Source organism: Dermacentor andersoni, chromosome 4 (assembly GCF_023375885.2).
Source record: "Dermacentor andersoni chromosome 4, qqDerAnde1_hic_scaffold, whole genome shotgun sequence".
NCBI lineage: Eukaryota > Metazoa > Arthropoda > Arachnida > Ixodida > Ixodidae > Dermacentor > Dermacentor andersoni.
In genome coordinates this window covers 32,605,909-32,629,815 of record NC_092817.1, presented here as the reverse complement: position 1 = coordinate 32,629,815, position 23,907 = coordinate 32,605,909, and the positions used below count along the sequence as shown (strand labels likewise).

At 45.2% G+C, this 23,907-nt stretch overlaps 1 protein-coding gene across 5 annotated transcripts in view; it reads right to left on the bottom strand.

The window, feature by feature from the left end:
* Nucleotides 1-23,751, bottom strand: part of LOC126536869 (MBT domain-containing protein 1-like) — a 50,070-nt gene extending 26,319 nt beyond the window's left edge. For 2 of the 5 annotated variants that reach the window (XM_050183896.3, XM_050183898.3), the window contains exons 1-11: nucleotides 23,592-23,748; nucleotides 22,475-22,634; nucleotides 21,667-21,779; nucleotides 20,843-20,924; nucleotides 19,712-19,791; nucleotides 17,709-17,838; nucleotides 15,204-15,338; nucleotides 10,737-10,825; nucleotides 5,782-6,013; nucleotides 5,057-5,136; nucleotides 4,623-4,872 (exon numbers count right to left, since the gene is read on the bottom strand). In XM_050183896.3, coding sequence (XP_050039853.1) covers nucleotides 4,623-4,872; nucleotides 5,057-5,136; nucleotides 5,782-6,013; nucleotides 10,737-10,825; nucleotides 15,204-15,338; nucleotides 17,709-17,838; nucleotides 19,712-19,791; nucleotides 20,843-20,924; nucleotides 21,667-21,779; nucleotides 22,475-22,634 — 1,351 coding nt within the window. In that variant the 5' untranslated portion in view covers nucleotides 23,592-23,748. Of the gene's footprint in view, nucleotides 1-4,622; nucleotides 4,873-5,056; nucleotides 5,137-5,781; nucleotides 6,014-10,736; nucleotides 10,826-15,203; nucleotides 15,339-17,708; nucleotides 17,839-19,711; nucleotides 19,792-20,842; nucleotides 20,925-21,666; nucleotides 21,780-22,474; nucleotides 22,635-22,714; nucleotides 22,827-23,591 lie in introns of all 5 variants that reach the window. The other 3 variants (XM_055073586.2, XM_055073587.2, XM_050183899.3) reach the window with 3 other exon arrangements.
* Between the last annotated feature and the right edge of the window lie 156 nt (nucleotides 23,752-23,907).

The following is a 23,907-nucleotide window of genomic DNA, read 5'->3' as shown; positions in this document are numbered from 1 at the left end:
ACATGACGAACCTAAAAGGCGCAAGCCAGCAGATGAAAGATGACGGCACGGCCTATATGCATCCAATGGAACTGTCGAAGTTTTACGCAGAATGGATCGACACTAAGACAGCAAATTAAAAAATTCAAACCCCTTGTCATGCTTCTACAGGAGACAAGGGGACAATGCACTATTCGAGGTTACCGAACCTTTCAGCAGGCTACGATACGACACCAGGGCAAAGGAAACCAACAAGCGCAAGGCCAAGCTGCTCTTTTAGTAAGACATGACTGTACCGCAACCCAACTGCAGATACCAGATTTGTGTAATGATTTTAGAGAAATTGTGGCAGTAAAGCTATGTCCACGCGGCCACCGGCCAATGGTTGCAGTCTCCACGTACTACAGACCCCTAACGGGCAAGCACCGGAATGACTCCTACCAATGGCTCAGTAAGGTGCAGGCACAAGCCGGAGGCCTTCCCATTCTAGTGGGGGGAGATTTTAACGCCAAGCACCAAACATGGGGCTACGCTAAAGCTGACCTGAGAGGACGCATACTGCACGATGCAATAGAAATGTCAACTCTGGACATATGCAACACACCAGAAACACCAACCCGCATAGGGCTACACGCGCGACAGCAGGACACAACGCCCGATCTGACACTAGCCACTCCAGGGCTCATAAGGCAATGGAGCGTAGAATCGACGACATGGGGAAGCGACCATTTACCAATAATTATCACGCTCAATCGCAAAAAGATCCGAGAGAGGAGAGAAACGGTGCTTTTTGACTGGAAAAAATTTAGAATGGCTACCGGGGACTCTTTTGCGGACTTTGCACAATTCAGCGCTATGATAGCGGAGGCACGGCCGGAGGCCAGGGAAACTATCCCATGCGATGACACTGCAACTCACATGGATATGCACCTTGCAAATCTATGGCGGAAGGTCAACCGCCTCACACAGCAATACCGGTATAAAGGAAAGCGTCACAAAGATCTAATGCGCCTTAAACATCAATACTGACTCATCAAGGAATACCAACAACAACTTGAAGCAGACATGTGGCACAATACGTGCGCGAAGCTTGGCCGGGAACCCGGCCTAAAAAGGCTATGGCAGATTTTAAGGAGCCTGCTTGGGAGCAAAAAAGGCGCACCTCCTCTCGCGGAGCTCTTTTTGCGAGACGAGCCTGCCGTGCTGGAGGACCGCGTCATCCACACTTTCTTTCCACATGCTGCCGAGGCGCCTCCTGAACCGCTGCCTTCTGCAACGATAGACAACGCGAAAGAGGAGCTAGACACACCCTTTACGCTGGGTGAACTCGTAGCAGCCCTTGCACAAGGCAAAACGAAATCAGCTCCCGGGCACGATGGAGTGACTTGGCAAGAACTTCGAAACCTCAGCAATGAAGCTCAAGAACAGCTCTTAACAATTATCAATGAATCCTGGGAATCCGGACTAGTGCCAGATTCACTAAAACTATCTCTCATCTACCCCATACCGAAGCCGGGCAAAGACCACACGAAACCAGCTAACCTACGCCCCATAGCTCTAACGTCAACTGTCTGCAAATTGATAGAAAGAATGCTACACACAAGAATGCAGCACTACATCGAATATGTACAACCGGGTTTGCATCCTGCGCAGGCAGGTTTTCGGCCGAACATGGGCACACATGACTGCCTCTGGTTGCTCCGCAGAGTGATCAACCGTAAGTCTCGCAAACAGATGCCTGACTATATTCTTGCAGTCGATATGCGTAAAGCATTCGATAACGTGAAACAAGAAGCCATCTTACAGGAACTGGCAACCAGGTACCCTAGCCAAAGAACATACAATTGGATACGTAGCTTCCTCCAAAGCAGACCAATTCAGCTCCATGGCAAGGCACCGGGATGGAGTCCGAAGACCTATTACTTGGATAGGGGAGTGCCCCAGGGCTCCATCCTCGGACCTATGCTATTCAATCTGGCCATGACACGTGTGGCAGAAAGTCTTGAGCGAGACACTTCAGCCCGTTTTACCATTTACGCCGACGATATAACAATATGGACGGAAGCGGCGGATTATTCCGACATACAGAGCATGCAAACTGAGCTACAAGCAGCGATCCTGAGCCTTAGCAACACTTTAGATAACCTCGGACTGCAACTCTCGCCAGAGAAGACAGAATTGATCAGCGTAGACGGAAAGAAAGCAACCAATGTAAACAAGCAGATCACTTTACACATCGGCCAAAGCGATATTACGTCGGCCAATGGACAAATTAGGATTCTTGGAGCACAGATTGCTAGCTGCAACAGCCCCCAGCTATGGATTCGCACACTAAAGCAAAAATGGAGACCGCTGTTGCACATGGTTAGACGAATATCGAGCAAGTATGGCGGAGCGCGTCAGAAAGCGTGCCAAACGCTTGCAAAAGCGGTCGCTGTTGGAAGGATTCTTTACGGGGCACCCTTGTACGAATTCTCTGAACGAGACCTCGGCGACATCGAAAAGTTACACAGGGCCACACTCCGTACGATCACTGGGCTACCAAAGCACACGAGGAACGAGGACCTGCTCAAGCTCGTAGCGATTCCACCCATACGGGACATAATCAGTGAAGCACGAATTCGAATGCGATCCCGGTTGGAAAACACGACCCAAGGAAAACAGATCATGGCATGGGATAAACAAGTCCATGCGAAGCCAGAGCCCGCGGAAGCGACCATAACGCCACCATGGGAAGCACCACTGGGCGTACGGAGGCAACAACGCCCTATCGCCAGACGAAACGCGGAAGCTAGAAAAATATTTGAAAAGAGATTGGGATTAAGCACGCCGCAGCACACCACTGACATCTACACGGACGCTGCAATCACAAACGACATAGCAAGCATGGCCTGGGTTAGCACATCTGCACCCCAACACAATGGCTATCACACATGTCAGCTTCCTGGAGGTGCAACCTTGCACGCTGAGCTCTTAGCTATATGGGGAGCGGTCAACACCATTCCCATTGACATGGGAGACATTGTGGAGCAGAGTGTGCGAAATAATTATCGGATCCTTACTGATTCGTACGAAGCAGTGGCCGAATTAACGGGGCCTACGACAGATGATGCGGTGGCCAACGACACCAGAAAAAAGCTAAAGAGAATACAGGACAATGGGACAAATGTTGAAATCCTATGGACACCGGGGCACACCGGCACGGATGGGGGAAACGCAGCCGCTCACGCAGCTGCCGCGCAAGCGGGTGGGCTTGATTACGCGTACAGCTCCCCACACTCCATTTCCTCGCCAAACCCCGCGGACCAAAATCCATACCTAAAGATATTGGCCGCAGGCTCTCCTAGCAGAGCACTGATGCATTACATTCGTACTAAAATAAAAGCAGACAGTAAACGGAGATTATTAGAAGCTACACCAGTACAAGTGTTTGACGACAAGGGCGGGCTTACCCGCACAGAAGAGGTTTTCTTGAATAAGGTTATGGCCAACGCTGCATACACACCACACATACTTGAGAAATGGCACCAACCCAGACAAGCTACGATTGCGAAGACTTACACCCGATGTACACATTGCCAGGAGTCATGCAGAGCAGACTTGGAACACCTCATTTGGAACTGTGCAGCTTTTTCACAAGGGAGATCCAACATTCAGCATCTACTACACGGAGACATTAGAACACTAGGAATTGCAATACAAACTAACCCTGAAACACAGAAAGCCATTGCGACATATGGCAGACAAAGTGGCCTGTTTCGAGTAGTGTAGAAGGGGTCGATCAGCCCATTTGAGAGCGGCGGACCTGAACATGCACCTGAGCCTGCATAAAGCGGCAGATCCCAGACTGAGTGAAGAAGTGTTTCAGCCAACAGTCTGGGTACCCACATTCCCTTCCCTCCTAACCCCATCAGCGGCCTAGAGCCGTCCTCTTCCTTGAAATAAAGGCTTTATTCATTCATTCATTCATTCTCACTCTCCAAGAAAAAGTCAATACGAGCTCATGTAAGGCGCAGATTCATTAATAGCATTTGTCGGCGCATGTATATGTGCAGGTATGTTCAGGTACGCATGTGCAAACTAAGCAATTGCTTTCATGCAATGTTATACTGAATGACATAAATCACAGCAGACAAACAAGCAAAATCTTTTTGCATTCCTTTTTCCTGCTTCTAGAAAGGAGAATAGCCAGCAAAATTTTTTAATGTCACTGAAGTTAGCCAATTCAGTAGCGATGATTGCTTAATGATCAGAAAACTCAAGAACGATTATCCCAATGATCCCAGGAAAGTTGACGATGGTTCTAACCAGCACACTTAGATTTGTTCTCATAAGGATCTCTACAACATCACAAAATGAATCATTTGAATTAAATTGATAGGTTCAATGTGCCAAAGCCACAACATGATCATGAGGCACACCATAGTCGGGGACTCCGGATTCATTTTGACCTTGCGGGGTTCTTTAATGTGCGCCCAAATCTGAGTACACAAACATATTGCGTTTTGCCCCCATCTAAAGCTGCCACCATGACAGGTATCGAACTTGTGCCCTTAAGCTCAGAAATGCAACGCCATAGCCACTAAGCTAGTGCGGCATGTCTACAGCATCACAAGGGCTATAATTAAGGACCTAGTACCCACCTCTTGGTGGTGTCAGATCAATGCCATTGAGTTCACAGAAACCAACAGGAAATATACAGGGCGATGAGGCGTGGTAGCAGAACCAGTCGGAGCCGTTGGCAGCCATCATGCCATCGATGCCAATCATGAGATAGTTGTTGCGCAGGACTTTAGTCACCGTGGCAACGCAGATGGTCGACAGGTTGAGGGGGTCAATGGCCTCCAGCTTCATGCCTTCTTTGAACTTCAGCTCGCATTGTGGTGTATGCACCTGCCGAGAAGAAGCAAATCACTTGTCTCACAAGACTCATGTTATCCTGGGCAGTGCAAAGGTGGCTCATCAGCGTAACATGCAGTAGATTTTGGCACACACAGAAGAAAGCCTGCGAGAAATTGGAGGCCTGCTTAGCAGCAATCGTAATACTAGGAGCGGTGCAGTGAAATAAGGTACTCACAGGTGGAAACATGTCCCACGATGCTTCGTCAGGCTCACATTTCCTCAAGAGTGCCTTTTCGAGTGATGCCTTCGCATACTCTGTAAGTATGCACATCAGGTGTAAATATGCAAGAGAGTTGCAGGCAGTAATAAAGCTTTTTCACTATAGCAGTAGTGGACCATCCAGTTTAGGATTTGGAGAAATTCCAGTTTCCAGTTTCATCCAGTTCCAGTTTCCAATTCCATCCAGTTTTAGATTTGGAGCAGTACAGCACTGATGAGTAGCCATTCAGTGCAACTTGTTATTACTACTCAACAGTAAAAGAAGACACAAGACCAATTGAGCATGTCTTCCCACGGGCAGTATACAATGCACAGTATGTTGCAAACAGACTTTTATTTCAGTAGGTAAGAAACATCTGAAAACAATTACATGAAACTTTGTAGGCTAGCGAGAACAAAGCTCTGCAGCCTAAGACAGGCAAAAAAATTACAACTGCACTAGAACAATTTGTGCCATCAGGCATAAGTAAAAAAGCGACGGCAACTGTCTTATATGCATTCCAAGTGACAGATGTGTTTTGATACCCTATACCTAAATCCACAAAATGTGTACGGCACTGAACAACGATGCTTGAAGCTACAACAAGAGACCAACAAGCATCTATGAAGAGCGTCTGGAATGAGATGCTTTTCATAGAGAAATGGGCCTTATTGTGGAGCATTGCAGTGTGTTGCACTTACCAGGGGATGCTCTCAGATCATGGCCGATGACTTGTGCCCAGCCGATGGGGTGGATGAGTGGTGAGCGCTCGTGGCACCAAAAGCCGTCGTCCTCAAGACCCTCGTATGCTATGTGGATGCGGCCTCCTACACAGTGGGTCACCCGAGCCACCCTGACCGAGGAGATGCGCTTCTTGTCCACCACCTCCAGCCGCAGTCCGATTGGGAACTGGCCACGAATGCACTCACGCACCTGCACGAACCACAAACAGCTTTTCTTCTTACCCGTTTCATTTGGTAAATGGCGACATAAAATCAAATTTTAAGCTTTAACACTTTGCAGTGATGAGCATTTACCTAATTTGAAAAAGTTCTGGTCGGTAGCTATTTCGTGCAATTTGGACACCACGCCAGAAGAGCACTCAGGTGAACATACAAGAAATAGGCGATTTATTTCAGAAAAATTTCCTTATACGTGGTGCCCAAAACATGGCAGCTATGGCATGTTCCCCGCTCATGTAGCCAGCAAGAGCATTGCCTTCGAGATCTGTTTTGTTACCCAGAGACACTGCCACTGCAACATGGATTTGGGCACCACCTATTCCCGAGACTCTCGTACAGGGTACAGTCATCAGCCAGCATCAGGTTGTGGGTTATCCCACTACAGGAATCATTTTCTCTAAGGCCGACATCATCACTTTACTGCTTTCTTCTGAGGACGTTTCCTGGTCATTTGAAGGCAGAATATATATTCTGTCTCTTGCACATGTTGCACAACTTGCACATCTTTCTATAAAGTGCATGTAGAAAAAATACTGTCATCCTCTCAGTGCTTCACACTACAAAAAGTGCGTATGAATTCTTGAAAGAAAGAACCATCGCATAACAAACTCTTGCATCAGGTGCTTTTTGACATCTGGCCAGAACCTATATTTTCACATCTCTGGAGGGGCCCAATATATGACTGCAAAGGGCTAACAATCCAAAGAAACCCACAGGCTCAGACACACTGCAGTGCAGTTTCTGGATTAATTTGAGCCACTTGAATTTTCTCAATGTGCACCTAAATATAATTACACGAGAAAGAAGGCTTACTGCACACTAGGGTAGAGGCTTGGGCGAGTTGGTCGTGGTTCATAACAGCAGTGTTTGCGTAGCACACGAAAGTAGGAAAGGAAGGACAGAGACGAGTAACGAGCACTAACTTCCAACTGATCTTTATTTGCGGACGAGCATAATATATACAGTCGAACTCACTTATAACGATACCGATTTTAACAACATATTGGTTAAAACAATGAGAAGCTGCTGCACCGTCAACTTTTGTATGTTTTTCATGGAGAAATAACCCGCTTACTACAATGCCCCGATGCCACATTATTGGTTATAACGATGAAGTCTGGCTGCTGGGTGTCCGAGCCGAAAGATAGTGAAATGCGAAATCCTTCAAAAAAAGAAAAAAAGAAAAGAAAAGAAAACGAGAAATTCAAGTCGCTGCACAATGGGCCACTGCTTCAACAGTCGCTGCGCGCTCATTTTCCAGCCATCTCCGCGCGCCTATCTTCCGTCGCTCTTCCACCCCGCTGAACATGAATGGGCTGCGCCCATTGCTCTAAGCCACCCCACCATTTAAACACGAATGGACTGCACCAACTGCGCTGCTCACAAACTGCTCGCATGTTGCTCGCTGGCTCCTCATTCAGCGCAGTTATGCAAACAGCTTAATCGGTCACATTCGTCTTTGTTGGTTGCGTCGAAATCGTTCATGGCCATGCGGTTTCTCAGCCTCGTTTGACCAACAGTTGGTTTGACTCGCCGCCGAAATGGAAGATGGCTGATGCGCCTGCTGATTATCGGCATTGCATGGCGTTGCCAGTGAAAAGAATGCGCACGGCTATAGATTTGGAAACTAAGTGTTTCTAATCGATGAGGTGATCGTCGTGAACGTGCTTGCATCAGATAGCGATGGTGACGACGACAGCGATGACGCGGTAGGGCAAGCTGCCTCAATGTTGTCCCCATAGGAGGCCCGGCAGATGATCCAGTCCCTCCAGGGCTTCGTTTTCACAAGGAACCTTCCGCTGCGCTACGTGGAGCACCTGGATACCTTGGAGAAGGATGTCAGCAAGCTTCACATAAAGCATGCAAGGCTGACGGACATAGGGTACTCTCATGCAGGCCAGTTAGAAGTACATTGCCCGAGATGCTTGTGGCAATCTCCCCTCAGCATTTCTTCTGGATTTCTCAAGCTGACCGGCTGCTGCATCATCCTTCTCGCAATTTTTAAAAGGCCCCTTTGGAGCCACCAAAGTGATGCCTCGGCAGTGCTCGCACATTGCTTGCCACCCGTGACCCCTCTTTGCAGTTGTTATAGCAGTGCCATTCTTTAACATCTACAGCCGCGGCTTGTTACAAGCCATCGGAGCGCCCAGGAAGCAGTAAAACGAGTGGACACAATCAGCAGCAGGATGGAGAAAGGTTAGGTTAGGTTAGGTTAGGTTAGGTGGGAGAGGCACTGGCCTCCCCACCATTATAGTTTTCTCCCATCAGCTCTGCCATCCCCCTATTTTGATTTTTTCATGCAACCTGGTTATAACAATTATCGGTTATCACAATGGAATTTTCGTGGCACTTGAATAATGTTATTAGTGGGTTCGACTGTATGCACGGCATACAGGAAAACACACAGAAAAGGGGGATGCGCAGAGTCAGCACATCATCAATAAGTTGGATCACTTCACATGCCCACGATTGCCCTGCACTCAGCCAGGTAATCTCGCTCATGTCGTGACAGAGCAATGGAAGGGGTGCTTACCCAGTGGTCACCTAAATTGTGAATGTACTCTGCTTCTATTATATCTTGGGTTAACTGCAACCTATACCTTGCCAATACCACGCACTGATAAAGGAGGGGGGTGCACTTGCAATCCCGGCTATGCATGCCAAGATTCCCCTGCACCGTAATGCACACATTGTTTTGGTGCTCGCACAAGCGTTCGTTGAGGCATCTGCCCGTTTGGTCAACATAAGTCTTACGGCACTGCAGTGGGATCAAGTAAACAACCCTTATATGCACGGGACGAAACCCGACTTGTGCTTGATAGAGCACGAAGAAAAGTTAGCACGTGGTGCATTGACTCACTTACATAGCTTCTGTAGTTTCTCTGGAGCCGAGAAAACCACACGCCTTCCTTTCCTACTAAGGGTCAGTTTCAGATTAACCTTATGTTGAATTCCAATGGCGGAGTCGGAGCATGCTTTTCTGCTCGTTTCGGAGCAAGTTTGTTCCAATGACAGAGTGAGGGTGGGAGTAAAGTGTTCCAATGAGAGAGTCGGAATGAATTCAGAGCGGGAGTCACTCCGTGGAGCAGAAAAAGATGCTCCGCCAAAATCGGCGGAGTGGACCGGAACTCTGCGTGATGTATTTCCTTTACCACGTTTGTCTGCTGGGAGGCGCCACTGGTCACGACTCACGAGGAAGCAAAACCTGCTGCAAGCTTGGCGAGATATCCATTCCGAACTTTTAAAAAAACAACAGGTGAACGGCACTGAAGAGACAAGTGACCGGTGCAGCGGTGCTGGGAGTAAACAGCGGAAGGAAATGACTACACGCAAGGTACCCTGGGTAACTCGGCGATACAAGTTCCACTTCCGCCTTGCTCCGGCAGCGCAGGTTGTCTTCCACTCGCAGATTTGGAGGCGTTGCTCTGCACCAGAGTCAAGTGCTCGCTCGCGGAGTCTGTCGGCTGCTCCGACTCCGCCATTGGAATTCAACATTAAACAGCTATTCGCTGCAGATATGCGGTAGAACCTCGTTCATACGTTGTGAAAAAAATAATGCAAAAAAATTTACTAAGCGAGGAAACATACGATCCGAAGTAACTAAAAAATTCGACAGACTCAACCATTGTTGTCATCTACATAATGCAAAGCATCGTGTGGATCGTTGCAGCACGAGACGCCGACACGCAACGAGCTGGTGGTGCTCTGGCGACCCGAGACGCATTTTGTTGTTTTCCTACTGCGTGGTGCTTAAAGAGGGCAATGGGAAAGCGAAATGAAATCAAGCTGGTGGGCGACGCTGCATGCCATTGAAGCGAAACTCGATGCCTGCATCGCGCCGCCTGCAGCAGGGAGTGGCGGCGCACTTGAATTATTGCCTAATAAAAGTGTGCAGTACGCTACCAATGGCACTACACACCACGCGCTGTAACACGGATAGGCGAAGATGTTTATCGCAAGAGGTCTGGAGGTAATATCCGTGAATGTGGCGTGCGATGACCCAAGGGGAGGTTTGCTGGTACCGGAATAAGAAACTGTGCGCCCCGTCGTTTTCACGTGAGACACGCAGCTATATATATACTGTTCTCGATCACATGTGCCTCGCGCCTTTTCTTGTTCATATGGTATCTACCACAAAATGTATACAATCGCAGTCTTCAGCAGGGAATGGTGGCGCATTTCGGTTATTGCCTATTAAATGTGTGCTATGCTTCCGACAGCACCACACGCTGTGAAAAAGATAGGCAAAGATGCTTATCACAATAGGATTGGCGGTGATAGCTGTAAATACCACGTGCGACAACACCAGAGAAGATTTGCTAGTACCAAAATGAGAAACTGACTGCATGCCGGTGTTTTCACGTAAGGGCGGGCGAGTATTGTGGTGAAGCTGCCGCAGCAGGCAGCTATATACTGTTCTCGATTGCGCACGCATCACGCATTTTCTTGTTACATGGGATCTAGCGGCCGGAAAACGTATCATACGATCACAGCTTGGTGATGTACTGAACATTGGTGCAAAACAATCGTGTTTTCTGAGAATGTATAAACCAGTGAAAAAATTCGCGCGATGCTATTTGGTCACTTTTTGTGTTCTCAATTTGTAAATGTTGGTGTCGAGAAAACGTACGTAACAGGAACTATCAACAAGGTTCTGCTGTACTTCGAAGTAAACCATGGACTCATCTCCGTACCTTGGCATGAAAGTTCGTTGGGAGAGTACGGGCACCTGTCAGCCGCTTGACCAGAAACTGCTTCCAGTCGCCATGCTTGTGCTCAATCGCTGCAACGAGGAAAAGATGCACAAAGGTGTTTTGCTGAGAGCTCCAAAACCAGACAGTGCCTATAATTACAATGCAAGTGTCATTAAATGGGGCTTTGAAACACCCCTCGGGCTTGGTGAAAAAACACAGTCCATGTATAGCATATGCTGCTGAGAACATTTCAACCAAATTTTGCAGTCGTACGCGGTGCGTGGATTTCGCAAGCAGAGCGTGAAGTCACCTCTTTCTCAAATGCTCTCTTTTCAACAGAAGCTTGGTTCTCACTTTTTCTGGACGCTTCATTTTGGGATATAGCAGATTCCCATACACGGTTGCTACTGGCCAATAGCTGACATCAATCAAGAAGGGTACTTGGATCAGTGCACTTCTTCCTACTGTTCCTACTGTGTATATTTATTGACACAGATTAATAGACAGGCTGAAGTAAGCAAAAATCTGCTTTCAAATTTCGATAATAATTACGTACTTCCGGAAGAAACTGTTTATCATCTGCTGATGCTGAGCCGCAGCCGTTTGCATAGGAATTCGACATTGGCCAAACTGCTTATCAGTGTCGTAGCCATCAAGCCTTGCTATTTCGACTAGTTTTGAATACTCAACTAGCCTTGAATCAAGAGAAACTAAGGGTCAGACCACATGCATGCTTGCCAGCGCACACTCACTCTTGGCCATTCCTGATTAGATGCCTTGGCAGACTTTGCTTTGTAATTAGCTATCGATAGTTTCAAAATGCACAAGTTCGATGTGGCTACTATCCGTCAGTCAAGCTGGTGCAAAACAAAGTGGGTCCGTACCACGTAGCACAGCCACACAGGAGAACATGAGCACGAATGCACACTCCGTGCCGCAGTTGCACGTAGCTGTGGTCTGCTACATAGCGTAAGTACTGCGGATGCCATGGGGTGCCGTGATGAGTCCACTGGCTGAGTGCACTGTGGCTCGCTAAAGACAACTGTGTTCATTGTGTCGTAGGTGCCAAAATCAGAAACAGTGGCGTCAACATAAACATCCAAAATCAAATTTGAACAGTGGGCAGAGTGTTGCGGGCATACCTCGCTCCACCGCAGCCTTTGCAGTTCAAATCATTGAAGAAGGAGCAGAACCACCAGAATGATGTGTTTGATTGCCAATAGACCTGCTTCTGCTGAACCCATTGAAGAACATCTTGCGGCAAAGTATTTCTGAAATAGTCTAATTTAACTTAAAATGCATTTCTCGACTTCTATAAGAAGTGGTTCAGGGCCCCTCTAACATCTCACAGTAGCTTGAAAAGCGAAGATAATTGCAATTAACAAGCTGAAATATCTCTTTACACCACGAAAAAACATTGATCGAATGACTTGGAACTATAGCACAAAGCAATGAATGGCATAAAACAAAATGTGCACCAATGCTGCTTTGTGCTATCCTGTGTCCTTCTCAGCTCCTTTCTGTGTCATTACTGGATGCTGCGTTTGCAAACTGTGCCCACTAACACCAGGTGACTGTAAGCTGCTGCAACAAAGAGTCTCCATATGTTTAATTTTAGGGGTGTGTGAATGTCAAAATTTTTGAATACGAATTGAATACGAATACTTAGCATCGAATATCGAATTGAATATCAAACAATTATATGCACTTATCAGCAAGTTGGTTTATTTTAACATGTTGGAACATTGCAATTACATTGTCATAGGTAAAAGGATTAACCTAGTAAGCCGTTATACTAGAAGATTGTGTATTTGCCGCATCTTAGCTTTGGAAAATTGAATAATTTCTACTAGTCTGTTCTCACCAACCTGTGCCTTATTATACTACATCAAATTTTCATAAAGTCCGAGGCATTTGACCCTGTACCAGACATCACTCATCGCGTTTTCTCTCAAGCAATAAGCTCAGGATTAGGGGTGGAAACTACAAAAGAGTTTGCAAACCCGTGCCCCTTGCTAATGAGAGGATGGCTTTCCTGCACAGCTTAGATGTCCAGTGGCTAAGCATGTCTTACAAGCGAAATTTCGCCAGCAGCATGAAATTATCGCAAAACTCAGCACAATATCAGACACTTTTTTAGATAAAATTAAACGCTAAGAACCATGTTTTCTCCTGCACAGCCAGCAATATATTCGATTTGTTCAGAATATTTGTATCCCATCAAATATTAGAAAATATTTTAATACCTAGTTTTCAAATCAAATACAGTTGAAACTCGATTTAACGAAGTGATGACAACACCCGAATTACTTCGTTAAATTGGGAAGTTCGTAAAATCGAGAAAGGAATTTTTCCTTCCTTCGAAATCTAACACTGTAACATAGCGACATGCAAAGGCTACCACGGCACTGTACTTGCCGCTAATCCAGCCATCTGTCGCATAAACCATGAAATAACGAAAGCAGCCCCCGCCGCCCTTATTGAGGCAGTGTTGAGTCGGCTGTTCTGTGCATGGGCGCGACGCAGCCTCGTCAAAATAAAGCTAGGGATGTGACCCATGGTGCCCAGATATCTTCACATTATAGCTTTAAAGTGCACACTCGAAAAACCCATCTGTGTCAAAATTGGAAAGAAATCATCGCTTCTTTTACTCGTTTATTTCAGAGAGAACTTCATTAAATCGAGTTTGACCAAGTTTGTTTCGTTAATTCAAGTTGATGATAACATTGAACCCTATGGGTACCTGCCGAAAAATGTACATTTCTTCGTTAGATAGGGAACTTCGTAAAATCGGGTTTCGTTACATCGAGTTTTAACTGTACAAATACTAAATATATAATATTCAATAATATTTGAAATTTTCAAATATTCACACACTCCTATTTAATATCTACCTGGCACAGAGTTATGCTCAAGTGCTGCTAAATTTAACAAGCTTTTGAAACTTGAATGTGGCCGTTAGTCACCATTGTTCTAGACCTAGGTGACTTGGAGTGGGAAGACGATGTAGCGCACCTTTCAACTAAAATCTAGCAGTATTCAATGATATGCCAAAACACTTGACAAAGTTCAGAATTTCATATCAAAAGCTGGACAGCAGCATAGCAAGAAATATTATAAAAATATAAGGAGCTTCAGGCGTCAAGAACCATTTCATCGTCTCACTAAAAGCTTTCCACAGTTCAAATATAAATGTGACTTAAGAGCATGGCACATGCTTTAGAACATGTGCATGCTTCAAATCAATCTCGGTGATTCATTCCCAGTTCATACAACATCATGGCTTAAAGGGCTTCTGAAACACTCGAGCTTGGTAAAAAAACATTTCGCAGGTAGGATACGCTGCTGTGAACCTCTCAGCTAAATTTTGCACTTGTGCGCAGAGCATTACACTCGCAGGCGGAGCAAGAATTCACCTTTTTCTCAAACACTCTTTTCAACTGAAGCCTTTTTCAACAGAAATAACAACAACTGGGCTGCTGGCAGCTGCCATATTTTTTCATATTGCAGATTCCCATACACAGTTGCTATTGGCCAATAGATGACATCAGTAAAGAAGCATGAGGCAATATCGTCTTCTCATGCTTGGCTGCACATGCCCACATTGGAATGAAATCTTGGCCACACTGCTTATCGCCGTTGCAGCTGCAGGGTCTTGCCATTTTCAATTAGTCTGGAACAATCAACTAGCTTCGAACTAAGTGACACTGGAGCCCTGACCACAGGCACACTATGCCTGCCGCACAGCAATGCCGCTTAGCTTCCACAAGTGATGCGTGCCAGTGTGCACTCACTCTCGGACACTCCTTGTGAGACTTGCTCCATATTAAGTGCTACAAAGTGTGCAATCTGGATTTACCTAATATTCCTGCAGGACAAAGCCAGTCCACACCACGTAGCATGGCCAGGCTAAAGCACGCACTTAGTGTGCTCCAGACCCGCCGTGCACCAACACTTCTATGGCGTAAATACCGTGGCCTCTGTGGGGTGCTCGTGACAAGCCCTGTCGCCGTGACCTCGTAGGTGGGGCATCGCCACTATTGCCACCAGTGGTTCTCCACTCCTTTGGAATGGAGGACATTGAGGGTGAATGGGAAAGGTAAATATCGAGCTCGAAGTATTTATTTCAGTAATGTAGAAAACAAATAAAAATTATTTTCGCAATATATTCCTGGGAAGTACCACACTCATTCCAAGCTGTTTTTGAGGCTCCAAAGAAACATGTTTCAGGCCCTTTTAAATATCTATTGTGGATAACCATGAGAATATCATATTTGGGTCATGCAATTCATAACAAACGTCCTTTCAAGAGGAAAATAGGCAGGAGAGCTGTACGACTCTTACCGCTTGTGTGTACTGGGAACTGTTGCTTGATGTGCCACAAGCACAGTCACAGAAAGTTCCAAATGCTTTCTAGTCTGGACAGCATGCCAATACCATGCACTGCCCTCTGAGCACAATACTCACTCTTTGGTGGTATAAGAGGCTTTCCCTGCGATGCACACCAGCCCACTGGGTACACTGCATCGACACAGAGGTTGACCCAGAAGTCCTTGCTGTCATCCATTCCGAATCCCTCGTATCGAAGCTTGGCCATGTAGCCTGGTGTAGCGAGCAATAGGAAAAGTGTACCATCAACAAATCTATTCTGCTGTAATCAGATAACTTTCGCAGCCATACACAAGGTGAAGGAAGTTTCACAGGATGAACCCATAACCGCTATTCACTTGACAGGAACATAGCGTACTAAAGGACCCCTTTCGGTGTTCTCGGAACGAAAGCTTTGTCGCTGAAGAGAAATTAAGTCGCGGTCCGGCTATCAAACCCAGGACAGCTACCTACCCACATTATCGCTGCTGCGGTTAGTCACAGCCACAGCTAAGTTATGGCTAACATAATCCCAAATGAATAGGTCGTAAGTTGGCATTAAAATAATGATTAGGAGCCAGGTCAGTGGAAAGTGTCACGTGGTAGTACCTGTGATTTCAGATTCATTGCTATGGATTGGCACAGCGTGCAAGTCAATTAAATATGCAACTCTTCAGACCCTTTAAGTATCCATTAATAGTTGACCTTTACACTTATATATGTAACAATAATTATATATAATTACTAACTATATGCAATACCTCACGACCTAAGTGTGCCAAAAAGCTGGAAGAATGCCAACATTATAATGCCAACCCATAAGACTAGAGACAAAGAATTGAAGAATTATGCACCTATTAGCTTGCTTTCAGTACTGTATGATATATTTAACAAAAATGACTTCCAATAGAATCAGCACGACACTTGACTTCAATCAACCAAGAGAACAGGCTGGCTTCAGGAAGAGCTATTCAACAATAAATCACATCCATGTCATCAATCAGGTAATTGAGAAAGTTGTGGAGTACACTCAGCCTCTCTACACGGCTTTCATAGATTATAAAGAGGCATTTGATTAAGTAAAGATACCAGTAGTTATGGAGGCATAGCGTGATCAAAGAGAACAGAAGGCATGTGTGAATATTTTGGGAAATATCTACAATGATTGTGCAGCTACCTTGTTTCTCCACAAGAAAAGTAGAAAAGCAGTTACCTATCAATAAAGAAGACAGGGAAGGAGACACAATCTCTCCAATGCTACTCATTAGACACTTGGAAGAAGTATTCAAGCTATTGGACTAGGGGAGCTTAAGAGCGAGGATCAATGACAAATATCTCAACAACCTTTGGTTTGCATGTGACGTCCTGTTCAGCAACATTGGGGATGAATTGCAGCAAATGATTGAAGGCCTTAACTGAGAAAGTGTAGGAGTAGGGTTAAAGATTAATATGCAGAAGACAAAGGTAATGTTCAATAGCCTGGCAAGGAAACAAGAAATCATGATCGCCAGTCAAGTCTGTGCAAAGTCTGCGCAAGAGTACATTTATCTACCATAAAATCCTGAGAGATGCCCTACCCCCGAAAAATAATCCACCCCTGACTAAGCTACCCGCTTAAAGAAACTGAAAGTTACCAACCTGAAAGTTACCCACCGCAGTAAAAGTTAGCCCACCTCATACTTTGACTTGATTTTCTCTTGAGTTAAGTGGGCTATCTCTTGGGATTTTACGGTAGCTCAATTGCTCACAGGAGGGCCCTGATCATGCGAAGGAAACTTACAGAAGGATAAAAATGGATTGAAGTCCATACAGCAGGCATCATCAAATTCTGACTGGGAGCTTACCAATGCCATTGAAAAGAATATAGAGAGAATAGAATTTATTGACAGGAAAGACAGAGAGGTCGACCTGAGCTAGTGCGCTCAGGTGTACAATCATTGCATTTTACCGGTGCTAATGTACAGGGCAGGTTAACAAAGAAGCTCAAGAACAATTTCAGGACAGCGCAAAGAGCAATGGAACAAAAATTTTAGGCGTGACAATAAGAGACAGAAAAAGAACGGAGTGGATCAGAGTGCAAATGGGGAGAGTCAATATTCTAGTTGACATTAGAGAAAAAAATGGATTTGGGCAGGCCATGTGATGGGTAGGGCAGGTAAACGGCGCACCATTAGAGTTACAGAATGGGTTCCTACGGAAGAGAAGCACAATCGAGGGCAGCAGAAAATTAGGTGGGGTGATGAAATTAGCAAATTTGCACGTGCAAGCTGGAATCAGCTAGCACAAGACAGGGGTAATTGCAGATCGCTGGGAGAGGCCTTTGTCCTACAGTGGACATAAAGATTAGCTTATGATCATGTTTAACTGACTGGTAGGTTTCAATGTTTTAAATAAAGCAAAGTGGCTATGAGATACCTTTAGCGCAGGTTTCTGGATTCGCTCTGACTACTTGCAGTTTGTAGAGATTCACCTAAATATCAATAAACGAGCATTCTTTTTTTCATTCTGTACCCGTCTGTGTGACCTCGTGCTTGGCAGCAGAATGGCACACCAGTCACTGAGCCATCGAAGAGGGTCAGTCCCAGACTTGTGCTGCGAACTCACCAGCTATCTTGACCACAGTAGCGATCCAGTAGAAGCTTGTGAAGATGTGCTTGAAGCTCTCACAGTCCCTGTTCTCAACCTCCACCTTCATGCCGACAGTCACGTTATCCCAACAATCAGCAAAGGCAACCTAAACATAATGGCCAGAGAGAAATTGCAACAATAAGAGAGATGCTTGCACTCTTCAGTGCTTGAAAGTGAGTAACCATTTGACTACTGCATTGCTGCATGCTACTGCGGGAAAGCCAATTCATTTTTGTCATAGTGCCTCCATGAGTATGAGTAAAACTATCCACATCTCCAAAAAGCATACTGAAGAGAAAAATATGTTGATTAATCACGGATTCTCACAGCACCTGCTGGGGGCTTAATTTTTTTGTCGGTAAGAATTGACTACATTGCATTGTATTCTAAAGGAGCCAAACACTGACCTTTCCAAGCTTTGAGAACTTTCACTGTTCCATAATGGCCAAAATACTATATATATATATACAGTCAAACCTCGATATAACGAACACGCATATAACGAATTATTGAATATATCGAACTCTTCCGAAATATTTTTGTCAAACACATGTATTTTTAACTTCCTATAACGAACGCGCTTTGGCATAAGACGGATATAACGAACTTCACGACGCCAAGCCCTACCTCACTTTAATAGCAGGCGGCAGGCTTCGTTGCACTACAAGTGTGCTGTGAGGCGCAGCAAACGTTCAGGATTTACTGCTTTGCCCTTGTTGAGTGTTTGCAAACTGTGGAACAGGGCGTGATACGGAATGCGATCAACACCAAGAAGCAGGCCGCAATAACGCAGTTCTTTGTGCGTAAATAAATGAACGTGACGCAAGTAAGCATCGTTCGATTTGCTGTGCCTTCTCTGATTGAATTTTGCTCCTCTTGCATGTATTTTTTACGAAATTTTATATTACGAATTATGGATATAGCGAACTAATTTCCGACTTTTTAACTGTTCGTTATAACGAGGTTTCACTGTGTGTGTGTGTGTGTGTATATATATATATATATATATATATATATATATATTTTTTTTTTTTTTTTTTTTAAATCCGTGACATGATACTGACAGAGGCGCTGGTGTCCTGGTGCAATATGTCCCTAAGGAAGTCATTGCTCATGATTTTACAGACCTACAGACCTTATGTGAAATTTAGTCTTACGCAGATTACAGAAAAACAACAAAACAGAACCGGCTGCAACTGTAATTGTATTTTGCTCAAGAATATATTTGACTGCACTCATTACAAGCTCAAATATTAATTTAGCAATTATTGAAAAACAAGATGTCAACGTTAGCATTACTTTCGTTGAACCATGTTCGAATTACACAACTATATATGCAGAGAATGAGCTCATCGGCCCTGTTTTGACATGCTATTTATAATGCGATTTTCACATTGGAATGCTGTTGTCCTCAGAGTTCTGGCCTTGTAAGTCTTTGAAAAATTTCTGGCTGCTGAGTGACAAGTCTAAACACCTCATACAGGGAGCTTCAGCATAATTCAACTAGTGTTCCGCTATGACAATGAAAGCATGCCACCATTGAGTATTGTTTTCCACCACGAAACATGCTATAGGACATACATTACTGCTAAAACAAGTTCACTAAATAATGCAAACAGCAAATGACTACTCAACTAGAGTAACTGGATAACAACCCATGTTGCACTCAATAAGAGTACCTGTGCACCACGAGATATCAGAAAATGTGTAATTACATTTGCAAATAATTAAGCACATGACGCATTATATGTCATGAATGTGACAAAATTATTGGTGGCAGGCTACACCACAAATCTCTGTAGACATAACTACTTCGATTGCGCTTGCTCATGATGAAAGTGCCATACAAGTTGAGGGCCATGTGCCAGGAGGAAGTGTGTCTGGAAAGGAGGCACTAACCTAAGTGCTAAGCATTACCACAGTCTAAAGTACCAGGAAAATATGTTTGGCTTCCAGACTTCAGGACAGTGGGTACTCACATGCTTAAAACAGGAAACGGGTGCTGCCATAAAGTCACTCTTCATTAGGTAGGGCTTCCAGTCAAAGGAAGTTACCATTTCTGTGTGGCCAAACAAACATTCAGAAGACAAGGTTGTCACAGCAAGCACTACACACATTCCTTCACTTGGTTATGTTGAAAGCACAGAAAGTGGAAGGCATAACTACAGCATTAAAGTGGCATTAATAAAGGGCACGAAGGAGCTGTGTCAGTAAATTACACTTCTGCAATGCCAATAAAGCCACTCTTGCCCCAAGAAGCCGCTTGGCAAGCCAGAAAAGGCAGAAAAAACGAGTGACAACAACTTGTCACTCGTTTAAGCAACAACTTCTCAGACAATGTTTCTGGGACATTTTTGTGAAAAATAACATCTCTGCATGCATTGTAACTTAAGTATATTTCTATGAGTGTAAATCATGTTAAAGTTCTTGTTTGATTTCCACTTTGGCACTTTGGGGAAATAATATAGAAGAACATATGAAAGAAGAAGTTCTGGTTGAGGAGGAAAACCTGCTATGTATTGGAATCTCGCTGCTTTAGCAGCAGAAGCTTGATGTGGGCGAGTTGGTTTTGCATACTTGAAGAAAAGAGCGCTATGAAGACGCAGACTAAAAGAGGCGCCTTGTCTGTCGTACATGTTCCTCTTTTAGTTCGCGTCTTCGTAGCGCTCTTTTATTCAAGACTGCTTTAGGAAGCAGCATTAGGCTGGTTTGTAGTGTTTTGAGGATTTCATAGGATTGCTGGAGAAAATGACCATGGTTTCCCCACTTTGCTTTCAGAGACAAACCACAAGTGTATCCTGTGCACAAGTAAGCAGACGTTTGCCTTCACTTCACACCTAATAAACAAGGCCCAGAATTTACATAACTTGACTTCCATAAGCACATTTCCTCATATGCTGGCTTTAATCAGTATGACAGCAAAACCATTCAATCAACCATGGACAACATTTACACCGGACAACTTTTGTGAATGCAGGCACAGGTACTTACGAGCAGCACAAGCAACTGCCACATAAAGAGGTATCTTGTTTCAGTAATTGCTTTAATACATGAATCGGCAATACTATCAGAATTCAGAAAAAGTAAAGTGACAGTGATATTCGGCTCACCATATTTGGGCTTTAAAATGTGTGGAGCATTTCGCTGTGCTTGTGGCACAGGACGCTTGGTCAGGTTCTGCGAGGACGATGTCTAGACAACACAAAGGGAAAAATAGAAGAGAATAACATAAAACACACAAAGTGTCTTGTGCGAGCTATGGAAATTATCTAGGTACATATATTAGCACTTGTAGATTGAGCAGAAGTCTGGCTAGCTGAAAAAAAAAAAAATATAACCTGTGAAACTAGGTATTCGAGAACAAGCAGGCAAGATCAAACAATAATGCGGGGAGTTTTACATCGTGTCACAACAGGCAAGCCACAACATGCTCTCAAGTGAAGGGCCAAATCTATGTTGCCTCCTGCACCTATGTTTACCTACATTGTGGTCCATTTGCAGGGCAAACAAGAGCAAGGAATGCAGCAAGTCTACAACTGCCCAGCTTTGCTGCACACAGCTTGCAGTATTTGGCCCTACTTGTGGCACCATTCACACACAGTGCATCAACACCACTTTTGATGGCAACCACGAGTGGCTCACCTTCGAACTGCAGGCTGCTTTATGGCATATTTCTTTAGCTGCGAACCACACTGTATACTGCCTTCATCCATTTGCTATATGCAACACAGGGCTGCCCTTTTTCCATTACTTAGCCATTACAACCAGTTACCCCGAATTATTCCATGGTTCACGTGTCTGTAATAGGCAGCGTCCAACCGTGCGTGCATGCAATGATCCAACACCCCAGTATGCTGCCCCACACTCTTGTGTATGGTAGTACAGCTTGGCTTTAATGAAGAAAGCAAGGAGAATTGAAGGCTATATGGCTAACCTTTCCACCCCCGGCTCGGACAAGGCCCCTAGAGCAGAGGACACTGCAGTAACGCTTCGTCTTGGAGTAAAATGCATGTTTCACGCCAACAGTTCCACATCGCTCACAGACAGCTGCAAAGTATTAAAACAAGGAAAATGTTAAATTGAGCATGAATACAGTAGCTATGCACTAATTCTGTCTATACATGCAGAAGTTTGGAAGGGAGCAGACTATACTAACTACAGCACTTCAGACAGCTAAGTAATCACTCTAACCTTCATGCTGCGCACATGAACAATATAATCAGCAAATGTGAAAATCAAAGAAACCATAAGTTTTGGAGACCAAGGGAAGCACTGCAAAGTAGATACATGTGTTTGCTCTTCCTCAACTGGAAACAATGTGGACTAAGAACAATAAGTAACAGAGTGAAGAGGTTGTAATGTTTATCTCGCAGAGTTGGTGTGCAAATGAGTGGTTACAAAAAAGGCGTAATGGCGGTCACAAAACAGATAACATATCTGTCACATCACAAAAGTTTTGCTGCTAGTCATGTAGCATGCTGGAAAAAGAAAGCTACGATAATTTTTCATATAGCATATGCTTTGAACCGATTACAGATACAACCAGCTATGCTCCTGGCACCTGTCTTAACAAAAAAGACATGCACATATTTGTGGGTCGCTTCAGTTATGCTAAGGCAGAGTCACCTGTGTTCTGTTACAGACACCACTGGGCAGCAGGGTAACCCGCAGTCACGGCTGGCACAGCGAATTGACAACGACCTATACTCGTGTAAAATAGAAAACAAAGAATGTAAGCGTACCCATGCCATCCTTGCGGATGGGGGGAACGACCGCCTTCGTGCCGTTGTGCGCGCTCGGAGGAGCCTCGCTGGTCTCGCTGTCCGAAGAGGAGCTGCTGCCTTCGCTCGAGCTTGTAGTCTCGTCGTCATCATCGTCGACGACACCTCGTCCGGTCATCATCTGGACATGGGCGCAAACGTTGTGTCAAAATTTCTACAGCGCAGCAGCTGCGATACAAAGCGAACACGGAAACACGTCACCTTCTTTACTTCCAACCCGCAGAGCACGGTCCGACCTTACTTGAAGAAATGCTGCATTCAACCCCCATATTCAACGCCGACTACGAGGTGTGCTTGCGGCAGAACGCGAGACCTGTGCACATAAGGAATGGCTGTAACCTCCTCAGAGTATTCCAGCGCCCCTCCTTCCATCTGCTAAGGCAACACAACAGCGCGACCCAATAACAAACCGATCTGCGGCGGCTCTAACGGGGAAATAAAAAGACAAACGCGCGGCAACTTGCACGAAAGGGAGTAGCAAATATGCAAGAAGCGTTATCCCCGTCCTTTCGGTCGACCGCGGTCGCACCGAGATTGTTTCGATATTTGGTTTATCGCAGACGTCGCGCAACTCGGAGCATCAGCTCATCTGGTTTTCTCTTTTACGTCATAAACTACACGGGTTGCTCCGGTAACAAAAACAGTTGGACTGTGCGCGAAGACGCTCGGCAGGCACTCACGAAAAGCGACAAACGGCAAGTCAGCGGAGCCTTAACGGGATTCGCAGCTGTTTCGCACACCTTATCGCAAAGATGATGCCGAACTTATGCTCCATTTATGGACAGCGCCGCGTGAACTCGACCAATACAAACATACGCAACAGGCAAGGAGAGAGGTCACTATTCGAAGCGCACGACAGCAGCGATTCTTATTTTCCTGTAGGCGAAGCGGCAGCGGTGACGGATAAGGCGGGTACCTTCCATGCTGACGGCTGCCACACGATCAAAATATTGAAACACAAGTGAGAGATGTAGCGACGCGCAAGACGTCGACAGAGTTGACAAATATTCGCGGCGTTCGGCGCGATCGCTCAACAAACTTGTCGTTCTTTTTCACGACCTCAGAGAGAGTTTCTCACCTCTCACAGTATGGAAAACATCGTTGTTGGCAGCCAGCGGTGAAGACGCAACACAGGTTTGGAATTATTATGCCGCAGCAACAAACTCTCCACGACAAGAAAAGTGGGAAGAGCCGCTATGCTGCGGGCGGACTGACTGGCGCGATCTACTTTCTGCAATTTGCGTCCAGAGGGAGCCGCTGAAGTGTGACTCAATACAATTAGCTTATCTTCGGAAATCGCAACGCATTCACCGATTGGCTTAAACTGCTCAGTCCTTCTATTTTTAGCAAATAAAGTAATCTGCTCAAGCTTCACAATCCATAACCATAACAAA